The following is a 13702-nucleotide window of genomic DNA, read 5'->3' as shown; positions in this document are numbered from 1 at the left end:
AGACATTTCCCTCAGCTATTATTATCATCTTAACATTTTTGATTTTACTACATTGCCTGCTGTAAGTACAGATTTGATACCCTGTACTTACAGTACCCTGTACTTAATTTGCGGGCTGTATTCTAAAGCGTTACCCACAGAATCAAAAGAAAAATCATAATGTGAAACATCTGTGTACGTCACAATCAATCAACTGCAAAAACCTCTTTCTCTCTCTCTCTCTCACACACATACACACACACCATTAATGAAAAGTGTGCTGATGTGTAAGATCATGACCATTTTCTGGAAATGGAAAGATTTGATGACAGGAAATACATTGTAAAGAATATCAATTTATTTTATGATATTCCAGAAATAGTTTGATATATTATCTCTATTCTGACATTGCACAAATTTAGACACAACATAATTATGACACAGACACATATATTTAAAGGGAACGCAATTTGTGATTTCATTGAGACCAAGAACATTAGACTCCAACGGTAATGAAACACGAAGCAAGTTTGCACAATTTAAGTGTTTGAATATAAAAATGTAGGCAGCACCCATGGTACTCACACTTAAAAGTGTAGCATCTATATACTGTATAGACCAGAGGTTTTCAAAGTGGGAGGCGGGCCTCCCTAGGGGGGCTCGAAACAGTTTCAGGGGAGGCTCAGTGAATGGAAGTGATTTTTTTTTGTTTACATTAGTTATTACCTTAGTTATCAAAATGAGATCAAATAGAATAGCCTAAATGTGTGTGATTTGGTTAAAGAGATAGTTCACAGAGTCGGGAAATATACTGTTTTTCCACTTTCCCAGTCACAAACAAGTAAATGCCTTCAGACAGACCTTTATGTATTTTGCTTTGATGTACGTCAATCAGGCTGTCTTGGCTTTTGTTGAGTGTCAAATAACATAATCATGATCCCATAGACTACCAGGAATTTTGTGAAACTACGGTAACCAAGTAAACTGGGGGGCTTTTCTTATCTGAGGAGAGGCCCACTGTCTCAGACTTTGGAAACCCCTGATAGATGGTTTTAACTTGACAACATAAACATTCTAAATGGCCCCTAGCTTACTTCCTGTTGCAGTGTTTGCTAATACAATAGCTGACAGGACATAAGCTAGGTTTCAAACTGCTCCCTAGCAACACAATTCCGTGAAAACCGTCTATACAGTGTTGTGTGTGCAAGTTTCCCCAGTATGTGACAAGAACTTTGAGGTAAATGCAACATATTCTTCAGTTACAGTAAAGTCATCTTGTGCCAACTGTATCCATATGATGATCACACACTGTGACACTGTTTAACATTCCACAGAAATCTGAATACATGTTACATACAGAGAGCTGACATACAGTGCTGTAGACAGGCAGAAAGACACTCACAGTGCATTGGTGTGTATGATGGCACATAGCAATCCTCCATATTGGGATCAACAGCATCATAATTATTATTATGCTAACAAATCATCATCAGCATATCATATCATCAGCATTTAGCTGCTTTAAATATGAGCCTAGCTATTTATTATTCAACCTTTCATGAATAGGGGAGAACAGGGTATAATGAGCACTTTTTACATTTCATGCTACGATGGCTAAATAAATATCTATTTACCAAGGGAAAAAAACCTATATATAGTTAAGGTTGTTAGGCATCCATGGATGATAAAACGTTTTGTGTAGCAAGTACAAAAAGAAGAAGAAAAGTACAGTTTTAGAATTACAAGTACTTAAAAAAAGCCAGTCTTTTGGCTCAACTTGCCCCTGGGCTAGTGAGCTATTGGTTCACACAGCTAATCAGGCCTAGAGTTATGCTAAATTCACTTCGTATTGTAGCTTAAGCCTTAAATTACCTTTATAATAAAGACTCAAACATGCATACCTCCATTTAGATATACTGTACAAGAAGCATGGGGGGGATCACATTTTGGACCTACAGCTCACTTAAAACATTCACCATAAGCTCTTCTCCATCACTGATTCAGCTAAATTATTCCTGCAAAATCTGTGACCACATGATCCATTTTGTGCATGACACCTTGGATACAAGATGTGACGCATCTTACCCACAGACTCAACTTACCCTGTCCTCCCCTACTGAAAGAGCTCATACCAGACATCCACAGGTTAGACTGCTGCTTGCTCAGTTTAAGTCAGGGCTAGTCTGTACTCTATCAAGTCCCATGCCAGCCATGGAGGGAGGTCAGAATACACTGCAGACAGACACACAGGGGTACACTCTAAAATTCTCTGTTGGAGGGAGGTCAGAATACACTGCAGACACACAGGGGTACACTCTAAAATTCTCTGTTAAGGCATGGAATGAATCTTGTGGCTGTTCTGAACATAACATCACAGACATATAAATCAACATGAATGACAAAGTCAGTCAATGTCAGTGTTCTTCAGTTGATATAACTTTGTATTGAAACACAAAATACAGTAAGTGTCTTTGGTCACAAATAAAATACTCTGCTGAGATATGATGCACACTGAGCAGCACGATAAATATAATCATATTTAGTGGAATATATGGGCAACCAGTACTGGTCCCTCTACTATGAAGCCACAATCTAGAACTGCATTGAACTGTACGCTGCAGAACAAGCCCATCTTATCAAGTCTTTTAATGTTGGATTCAATCTTTAAATCCTATAGTTTTCTTACAACAGGGAAAAAATTGCCAGTAGTGAGACAATGTCACGTTTCAAATGCAGCTTAACTAGTGGCACAAATTTTCTTGAACAAAAGTTTAACTTAAAATAGTTCCTGTTATATAAGTCAAATTGCATTGGAATCAAGTGAAATCCCCCCATACTATTGGTTTTATTTTTTGCACTTCCCCCCCCTATTAGATTATTTTCACCTGTTTGGGGGGGATAATTACATTTAAAGACTGAATACAAGATTAAATTGTAACTTATAATGGACCCCCCCGCCAGTGTAAAAATGCCTCACACACCAGACAGAACCCCAAGAATTAAACCTTGGACACCAGTTTATACTAATTTTCCAAAATATAAAATTTCACCAGACTCAGCCAGTCCTGTTCCTATACGATCACATATGTTTAAAATGCATCTTGTGTATATTCCATCTACTTTATTCAATAGAAATGTGCTGGGTTGAGTGAAGAACTCGTCACTTCAACCACATAAATGGCAACAATAGAGTGGCTCTTGATATACTGTTAATATATTTTACACAGAGAAATAATCCATTTCCCCTCCCTTATAACATGACTGTGTAACACTTTGTACAAGTTACTGTATAGCATCTGCTTTTGTATTTCATAAAGATCTTTACCTTCTTCAATATAGACAACAAAAGCTATAATACATCATGTATATCTCAACCCTTTAAAAATTTCTGTTCTTTGACAATTCAGTTGGTATGTGTAACAATATCCACAATAATAAAATAATAATAATAATAAAAGTATTATTATTATAGAATGATCAACATAAAGCTAATAAATAAATAAATAATCTTAAATCTCTGATCTTGGTGGGTAAAACAGACCAGGCAAACGACTCAAAATGTATAGCATTTTACCACTACTACATGTTTCTGCATGGAGATAAGCAAGAATGTAGATTGCAACTAAAATGTACATTCAACCCCTGGGGGGGTGTGAGTCGGACATCATCACTGTAAGTTACCCTGCAAGTACCTGGGTGGCGTGCGTGTCTAGTAAGTGTTTCCTGAGTCAGTCAGCTAGGATCCTGAGTCGGTCATATCCAGTCTGGCGCACTTTCCGGGCTTTTGTGTTGATATTCATTTCAGCCAATGCCAGCTAGTGTTGTGGAATTACTTTAGACATGTCTAACAATCTAGATGTTAAATTTCATATTGCCATTAAAATGACCAAATAGTTTAGTGAAAGCGATTTGATGAGAGAAAGCTATGGGATGAGCTTGGGTGACGTTCAACAATCGATTGCTAATGCCTTAACTGCTTTGATGACCGCTCAGGGTCAGCCTAGTGCCCAATGCTAAATGACAGCCTATCCCGACTGGTGAAGACAAATCTAAAGTAAATGATTAAAACCATATGTCGCTAGAAAGATAAGAAGTTATACTTGACATTTCCATCATTAAACTGGTTGTAAACATGACATGGTCATAACAGTAGCTAACTGCAGCTGACCGACTTAAGATAATAGCAGCAAGATTGACCGACTTAGGAAACAGTTACGCTAGCTGGCTTGTTACTTAGACATGGGACTCATCCAGGTCCAGGTCGACGGGGGAGAGGGGCAGGGGTGGGCGTCGGGCCGGCCGGCGGGGCGAGGGCGGCGACAGCAGCGGGACGAGGAGTGGGTTCTCGGTGCCTCGCTCATCCTCGCTGAGCCGCAGCAGGGTGTCGCCCCCGCGCGGCAGCAGGGCCGTCGTGTCCTCGTCCCCGGGGCTCTCCCTGACCCGGGCGGTCGTGTCCTCGTCCCCAGGGCTCTCCCTGACCCGGGGGAGGCCCGGCAGGGGGAGGGGCAGGGGAGGTGGAGGTGGGGGGGGCGGTGGTGGGGGGCCCGGGGCTGGCGCCGTTCCCAGCACGGGGAGCGGTGGGGGGAGAGGGGAGGAGGTGCGGGACAGAACCAGAGGGGAGCAGGCGTGGGACAGAACCAGAGGGGAGCAGGCGTGGGACAGAACCAGAGGGGAGCAGGCGCGAGAGAGGGGAAGCGGGGAGGGTGTGCGGGATGGCGGGGTCGGGGTGGAGGGGCGGGAGATGGAGGGGGGAGGGGAGAGGCTGCTGCGGAGGCCCCACTGCTCTCTCTTCTCCTTGCTGCTTATGGCTGGAGGGACCTGGAGGGGGAAACAGGGGCAAACAAACAAACTTTTAAAACACCTCAGATCTCTCTACTGCTCACATTAAACAATCCTCTATCCCAGCAATTGCAAGTTGCAAGTGGGCCACCAAATCATTACGATTTTCGTGAAAAAACAACAACAACATATATATATATATATATATGTATTGCCCTTTTTTTTCTTTTCTTTTTTTTGTATTGAATTATTCATTAATTAGCCTTTGCTGCTTGTTTTTTCGATTATTTTTTTGTAAAGCACCTTGAATTGCCTTTGTGTATGAAAGGTGCTATATAAATAAAATTTGACTTGACTTGACTTGACTATTGCAGACAGCCCCTCACTTTGAGTTTCTGATTTCTGTGTGGTGCTGATGGACAGCTCCTTCTATTGCTAAAATGAAAAGTGCATTGAGAACGCATTATTTGGCCTCTGTACTGTTTACGGTCGTGATGTTCAAGTGGCCCGTGAGTCAAAAGGTTGGGAACTGCTGCTCTATCCTGTAGTTTCTTCCTCGGATGTCCTGGCTGCAACTTTTAGTTCCAACTCTACTCTTAATTCAATTAAGGTCCACATGTTGTCACGAAAACTTCAATGTAACAGGTGTGCAAGCATAGCGTTGGATCTAAGCGGCAACCTCTGGGGCTGAAATATGAACCCAACACGTAAGTGGAAAAGGTGCAGTTCCTTGAATGGCCACTTGAGGCTGGCTCCAAAAGCGAGTCCCCATAGATAACCCCCATGTTAAAATGCCAACCTTTAAGCAGAATTAGAACACGGCTCTCTTGAATACTCGATTCTGATTGGTCAATCAACAAGATTCACCGGTCATTATTTCTCGACAACCGACTGCTGCTCTGCCACACCTGGATTAATCAGTTGATAAGAGCCTTTTGTCAGCAGACACTACTAATTAGGCCAACCAGTTGCAGCTGTGGTCTCTTGTGTGCCAATTACGAATGAAACCGCTTTGTCGTTGAAAACGCTATTAAAAAATCTATTTGAATAATTATTTTTGTCAGATTATTGAATGATTTAGTTGTAGGCCGTGTTCTAAGCGGGATAATGTATAGTGAGCCGGTGATTACTGGGAAATAATGACCTTCAGGTGAATCATTAAGCCCTCCGCTGCGTGTCGGGCTCAATCATTCACCTGTCGGTCATTATTTCCCCCGTAATCACCGCCTCACTATACATTATCCCTTACATAAACCCTTTGCGTTTTAAAGTCGAGCTGAAATGAAAAATTACTTTTTAATTATTTTAGATCACATCTCATAGAGTGCACCTATTTAACAATGTATGCAAAAAAAAGTCTAATTTCTTTGGATTTTTACATCAAAATTCAACCATGTTTTCTTAATTCAAAACAAAATCTACAGTCACCATGTACTACCCAATTTCAATCAATAATATGACAAACGGCAGCCGTCAATCAATCTCCATACATGTCATTCACCGGCAACTGTGCGGTGCGGTGCTGACACAGAGCTAACGGTAACTAGCTAAGGTTTTTCTGCGGGGGGAAAAAGGCTCAAACATGTACATTCTCACTCCCAGGACGTTTTCCTCTCCCACCCTCCTTCCAGCTTGAGGGTAATATTACGCCTGCCTGCTCTGATAACTTGGGAGATGAAGGGGGGGAGTAACGTTAGTCCTCCACAACTGAATGGAGGCTAACGTTAGCGAGGCTAGCATCCAACTCATCGCTGTCAGATTTTGGTTTGTTCTGACACACTTTTCAACAGTCCAATCAGACTCCCCAAAGGTCCCACCTCTCTAGTGGCCTGTTGTCCAATCAAGTTCCTCCCAGTCTCTGATCCCGCCTACACGTTTCACTCGGAAATACATCATAATAAGGAAGTTAATACTCTGGAAATGCCATTTCAACTCGACTTTAAAAATTACCTACCATTCGTGCTCCTCCCTCAGTCCTACCTGTGAGTTAGCAGGGCTGTGCAGATCTGCCGTGACTGTGGCCGAGGAGGAGGAGGGGGGCACTTCCAGGGTGGGGGACTTGGAAGGGGCAGGGCTTGAGGAGGGGGGCACTTCCAGGGTGGGGGACTTTGAAGGGGCGGGGCTTGCCTTCCTGCCCTCGTGTTGTGGGTCCATCACGCCGGGCTTGGTGGCGCCTGTGGACCCCTGCTGCCCCTGATTCTCCGTAAACGTGACCGACCTCTTTTGGTCTCCGTGTGCTGCGGACACACATGAAGGCACGTGGTCAAAACGGAGGGAGTACGCCTCCTAGCGACTCGCTAACACATCAGCACCACCAAGGGGGGAATGGAGGCAGGGGAGGGATACAGGAGGGTAGGGGGGCTTGGGAGGGGATGCAAGACAGACAGACATGCAGAGCGTCCGATAGAGTACCAAATTCATGCCCTCTTACGGCTTAGGCATACGATCGTAGGGATTTTCCGCCATTCATTTTTCCATAGACATTTCGTAAAATGCTCAAACCAAGCGATTCAGCTATATTTAGAATCAGGAGAGACCATATAACATTTCACTCGGACAAAAAAATAATTTTTCTTTCAACATTTCCCCCCCGTTTTTTGTTAGTTTGGTCTCTCCTGATTCTAAATATTTGACAAAATGTCTATGGGAAAATGAATGGCGGAAAATCCCTTGAATCGTATGCCCAACCCAGAAGAGGGCATGACTTTGGGACTCTATTGGGTGAGGTTTCAGATAAAGGGGGGCGGGCCGTTGCAGGGAGGAGAGGAAGGGTTAAGGGTTGTGTCTCACCTTCACAGTCCAATAAAGTTTCTTTATTTCGAAACATAAGGCATGAGACAGAACAGAGTGAGAAGAGTCAGTTTGGTGACCGGTGGAACAACAAACAGTATTGGAACAGAGACAGAGGTTGTGATCGGGGAGGAAGGGTCAGTTCAAGTCAGCACACAGGTTTTACTGTGAAAAATACAGTAATGTATTGGGAGAGTAATGTTGTTTTTAATGTATTCAGCAATCTAAATTTGATTTAGCGTGTGCTTGATCTGAAGTGCAGGGTACAGTAAGTGTGGCAGTTAGTCAACTCATTCTTTTTTATTTTTTGTGTGACACGCAGACTGACAACTATCACTCACTTTCTCTCAGTTACACACACACACACACACATGCCCGCACGCACCCACACACCCACCCACCCACCCACCCACCCACCCACCACACACACACACACACACACACACACACACACACACACACACACACACACACACACACACACACACACACACACACACACACACACACACACACACACACACACACACGGGTGTGTGCTGTTACCCAGTGGTTTGTTCTTGGGCTGGATGCTCCTGCGGGTGGTGGAGAGCCGTGCTCCCGATCGACCGCGTGGCTCGGTCTTTGGAATGGACAGCAGGGGGCGCCGCAGCTGCAGAAAAGTAGTTTAATGTTAGTAACTGCCTCACCAAGTATTCTTATGCTAATTATGCTATATTGAATATGAAAATCTCGATGGAAACAGACCTAAATGGAAAGTTTGCTCAAATTTACCAAACATTACAAATATAATAAATATTGTTTTAGGTGGGACATTTTTGAGGCTGGAAATTTCTTTTTGTCAAAGAAAGCATCTAATAAATAGGGTATTTACATACATATTATTATGCTTAGTTCAATCTCAGTGCACAACATTTCAACAATTCAGTAGTGGTTTTGGATCACTTTTTTGTACTCTCTTTTCCTATGGGAACCCAGAGTCTATTTTTATTTGAAAAATAGAATCTGGGACAGCCCTACCTTTTTTCCCAGCTTCCTGTACAGAGCGCATCTCCTGCCACCGTCACTTCCTTTTCCTTTTCCGTTTCTAATAACGTTAACGCAAAAACACTCTGCATAGAAGACGTTAACTCGTCTCACAACAACAGTGGAAAATTACTGGAGGTGTAGTTGTTGTGACTAGTAATCGGCAAAATCACGGCGCAAATTGCTATTCAGACTGTAAACAGTGGGGCATGTCACTTCCTTTTCTATGTCCGAGCTCCACTTATAACTTATATAATAACTTATTTATGACTTGTATAAATGGTAGGCTATGCAACTCTGTGAGAACACTGTTTTTGTTTTTAGTGTTTGTCTTGTCCCATGGTTCAAACAGAGAAAATGCACAAAGTACCAATATCACTGTTGTTTTAATTTGCAGCTTTAAATGTGTTAAAAGGACAGAAAAGGGCACCTGTCTGAGGCCTCTCTTTCTTCCCAACGGAGGCTGGATCAGAAGGTTCTGCTGGCCTGGTTCACTCTGCACACTGGCAACCCTGGTACAACCAATTACACACACACACACACACACACACACGCATGCATGGACACGCACGCATGCGCACACACACACGGCACGGAAATACACAGCGATGAAGAGAGCAGGAGCCAACTGACTCCCCAGTTGTGCTCTTTAACTGGCGAGTAGAAAGAGTGAGTCGCTTCTATTCTACCCACTCGCTCACTGCACAACACAGACATTACAGGACACCCAATCACAGTGCAGAAAAACAGTGCTGCCATGATTCATACACTGAAAACACAACAGGGGGATAGTGGAGGCTGGAGTAGCAACACTAGAGCGATGAAGTGGAGGTCTGTACAATATTCATTCTTTTTTAAGTCAGTTTCCATTCAGACCAAAATATATATTTTATATTAATTATCTTTTAGCCTGGTAAGCCAGCCGGTCACGTGAACTCACATTTCATTTCGTTCTTCATTCCCATCTGGCCTGAAGCTTTCACCCAGTCTTTTGCAGTGGGCGGAAGTTGGGCGGGTGTACTTGCCTTGACAGACAACTCCTTCAGCCAATCAGTGTTGGATCCAGTCAAACCCAAATCCACTCGGGAGAACGGCAAACACATATTTTCAGCCCAGAGACTCCACTGTTGCATACTTCTGTACATGTTTAATTGTTGTTATTGAGTCGATTTCTGCAATAACTGCACTTTATGGCTGTTTAAACTAGACGAACGCTAACATTACTCCTCGGGGCGGACAGGCAAGGAGGTGGCCATTACTGTTTTGCTAGTAACGTTCCTGATTGGCTGGTTACGATGTCAACTACGAGGCGGGTCGCTGATTGGCTCGTCCGCTTTGCAGTTTCTGCAGACAGCCCTCCCAGAGTTGAGGCCAGACGGGAACGAAGAACGAAATGAAATGTGAATTCACGTGACCGGCTGGTTTACCAGGCTAATTTTCTTTATCACTGAATTTCAAAAATGGAATTAGGTTTCTGGATAGTGATGAGTTAACATTTGTCCATACATTTTTTTTACATAGTGTACCATTTGTTGCTGTGTGATGCAGCATCTGGACAGCAATGGCCTTAGGTGTTCCTGTATGAAGGTTGCTACCCCAGTGCCCCCGTCCCCCACAGATTGGTATCCAGAAAAGGACGGCCAATTTGATCAGCGAGAAGCCTGATAGACAAGTAAACAGTATGAAACACCATGGCACCGATGGGCGAGAGACAGGCTGACTTTGGTGATGGCACATCGACTGTAAAGACCCACAGCTAACAGAGAAGGACAGAGGCGGAGCTTGCCTGGCCCTGGCTGGGGGTGGGGTGGGGTTGGGGGAGGGGAACTGGGGCCCTCTTTAGGAGGGCGGTGGTGGTGGGGGGGGGGGGGGCTGGTTAGGACAGCACAGCGGATGAGCTGAGAGGATGGTGGTCAGTGTGGAGCTCAAAGAGGGGGAGGTGGTGGGAGGGGACAGAGACACGGCACACTGGACCCACACAGAGAGATAGAGACAGGTAGGTAGGGAAGGGGGGCGGGGGGGGTCGAGGCGACTTGATTGGATGTGAATGAGTGATCAACGGCGAGACAGCCAATAGAGGAGGCCATCCCATGGCGATGCCCCTCCCCCTGGCGGACAGATGTAAGAACGCACCAACGGGACACACACACTGTACCTAGAGAGGTTACCCATCTGCAGAAGGCCCTGGGACTCATCTAGCACATTGGGTTCACTGCAAAGGGGGGCGAAGGGGGAGAAGGGGGGTTTAGGGAGAGTCGAGACCCACCGCCATCCCTAAAGTCAAGTCCCACGCCCCTCCTCTGAGGAGAGGAGGGCAGGAAGCCTTTCGCTCCAGACACGCTCGACTGCTAGTCACAGCAGACGGTTTACATTCTTACCCAAATACTGTGTCTTAACTACTTCACAACGCTGTCCTCTGGCTGCCGAGTAGAAACATTACAAATCAACAGAGATATACAGAGAAAGAATGACATGGTGGTTGTGAGGATGACCGGGTGGTCCTTTAAAAAAAAATACATTATATTTTCTGTGAAAAGAGGAAAACTGTGCTAGGATTCTGTTGAAGTTGTGTTCGAGACAGAGCTGCTCTAGAGCAGTGGATCTCAATGTTGGGTGCGGGGACCCAGGAGTCCTTGAGGAGGAAGGAAGGGGTCCCCAGCAAAAAGGGGAATAATTTATTTTCACTATAATGCCATCTATAATAACTAACACAATGACAGAATGTATGACTATTTTGGCCATAGATTTCATACACTTTCTGTAATAAAAGCTTATCAGATGGGGACCCTGGGCCAAAATCTTATCAAATGGAGGTCCATGGTCTAATAGGTGTCAGTTTAGGGGTCCTTGATGTGAAAAAGTTTGAGAACCACTGGTCTAGAGGCAGAAATAATCTCATTGGTTGAGTTAAAACTCAAAATAAAATAAAAACGATCTTTGGCTTCACCAATTGATGTTTAACAGATTATTTCTGCCTCCAGAGCAGCTCTACTGGTATGTACTAGGGGTGTCACGATACACTCAGTTCACGATACGATACGTATCACGATACTGGGTTCACGATAACGATACGATACGATTTTAACAATATTTTTTTCAACTTGAATAATGACAATATATGACTGGAAAAGTAGTATTTTATTTGAAATGCACAAATACAAAACATGCTGTTGTGGGAAATTGTTATTACAATAACAACTAGAAAAAACATGAGATTGGAGATAAGGCTTATCTTGAAATAGAATGAGTTAGACCGTCACTTAGATTTACTTTGAACTAAAAGGTTTCTCAGCAGTATAAATTCTCATTATGCATCTTCAGTTTTTCTTCAAACTCAAACAACAAGACTTTTCTTAGTCTATTTTTTATGCATCTTCAGTTTTTCCTATCAAGTAAACAGTTTTGCCAGAAACTCAATTGAATGGTTTCTCTCCTGTATAACTTCTCATGTGTCTCTTCAGAGACTTGTTCAACTGAACTACTTTCCACACATTGAACTTCAACAAATAAAGACGTTTCTTTGTCTATTAAAAAAAAAAAAAAATTGCGATATGAGATTTCATCTCAACGATACATATCGTGACGTTTTACTATCGCGAAATTTCGTGGGACGATATATTGTGACACCCCTAGTATGTACACATGTGTGTATGTGTGTGTATGCATTTGTGTGTATGCACATTTTGCAAGTCAATTTGACATTTACAATTATTTGGTGTGTTGGTTCCCTCATGTGTTTCTCTCTTTACATGAAACCACACGCTTGAAGAAATGTGGCATTGTATTCTCATGTGTGCATTTCCCTATTGTGTTTCACTGTGTGTGTGTGTGTGTGTGTGTGTGTGTGTGTGTGTAGGTGTGTGTGTAGGTGTGTGTGTGTGTGTGTGTGTGTGTGTGTGTGTGTGTGTGTGTGTGTGTGTGTGTGTGTGTGTGTGTGTGCAGGTGTGTGTGTGTGCAGGTGTGTGTGTTGCATTGGGGAGTGTCACCTGTGACTAGGCAGCATGGTAGCGCGGGGGGGCTCAGGCTGCGAGGCTGCCGACCCCGTAGCATGGCTGGAGAAGCGGCGCTGCGATATCACCCGGGGCAGGAAGGCCTCGTGCTCGCTCACCACACTGGGAATACTCATCGAGTCATCTGGAGGGGGGGAAGGGTTATGGAGGGAGGGGCAGACAGAGATGGAGGGATTCAGGGGGGGGGGGGGGGGTTTCAACATGCAAAAGAAATATGATTCAAATGTCATCATTCAGTATGATAGAGATGGACAAATGCTGTGTGTGTGTGTGTGTGTGTGTGTGTGTGTGTGTGTGTGTGCGTGCGTGTGTGTGTGTGCGTGCGTGCGTGCGTGCGTGCGTGTGTGTGTGTGTGTGTGTGTCTTATTAAGTCGCCCCAGTTGCCCTCCCCCCCAAACAGGGCCCCCGACCGACCAGAGGAGGCACTAGTGCAGCGACCAGGCTAAACCGGCTTCCGGTTGGTCATGGTCAATTGTGCCTTTATGAACGCCCGACCAAGCCAGAGGTAACACTACCCGGATGGGCCGGACGCCCACAAATGCAGTGTGTTTAGTTATAACAGTCAAAATTGCATTCAGACAGAGTTAGAGAGGAAGATAGGAAGTGAGAAAATGAAAGTGACAAGTAAGTTTTGCTGACTCTCTTCGTCGTCCTCGTCGGTGCGGCTGAGCGTGTCCTGGGAGGGCTGGCGTGACGGCTGGCTGTCCTGCTCCCACACTGTGCCCGTGCCCGTGTTGGAGCGCGACATGGTGGCCAGGCTGAGGCGGTAGGCTGAGGTGGACGTACCCACTGTGCTGATAGACGTCTTGCCCTGGTAGGCTGTTGGGTGGGGTGAGGGGGTAGGGCGACATAAGTACAGCAGGAGATTACATTAAGAAAGGAGATGTTTTAGATGTATCCATAAAACAGTGCATCAAAAAAAATGAAATTACCCCATGTTTTTAAATGAAACTTATGCGTTAACAGATTACATGGATTGACAAAGTGTGTGAAAATGTTGCAACCCAGCCCGTCAGAACAGTTGAAACTAGGAGGTAATAGGAGTCAATAAAGTTTTGTCTTGCACTTGACAGCCTCAAAAGGTTTTGAGACGCCCGCAACAATGAACCAAGGTGGTT

The 13702-nt window shown here is 44.3% G+C and overlaps 1 protein-coding gene across 1 annotated transcript in view; it reads right to left on the bottom strand.

Annotated features, from left to right (window-relative positions):
- Positions 1-4212: 4212 nt before the first annotated feature.
- unc80 (unc-80 homolog (C. elegans)) overlaps positions 4213-13702 on the bottom strand; it is a gene marked incomplete at both ends in the record, with an annotated part of 113112 nt that continues 103622 nt past the window's right edge. The window contains 8 exons of the mRNA XM_083633099.1: positions 4213-4797; positions 6739-6995; positions 7549-7569; positions 8095-8200; positions 9005-9086; positions 10730-10786; positions 12561-12708; positions 13224-13403. Coding sequence (XP_083489225.1) covers positions 4213-4797; positions 6739-6995; positions 7549-7569; positions 8095-8200; positions 9005-9086; positions 10730-10786; positions 12561-12708; positions 13224-13403 — 1436 coding nt within the window. The remainder of the gene's footprint in view (positions 4798-6738; positions 6996-7548; positions 7570-8094; positions 8201-9004; positions 9087-10729; positions 10787-12560; positions 12709-13223; positions 13404-13702) is intronic.

Source organism: Poromitra crassiceps, assembly GCF_964638095.1.
Source record: "Poromitra crassiceps genome assembly, chromosome: 3".
NCBI lineage: Eukaryota > Metazoa > Chordata > Actinopteri > Beryciformes > Melamphaidae > Poromitra > Poromitra crassiceps.
The sequence above is the reverse complement of the archived record's forward strand: the minus strand, read 5'-3'. Positions and strand labels throughout refer to the sequence as shown.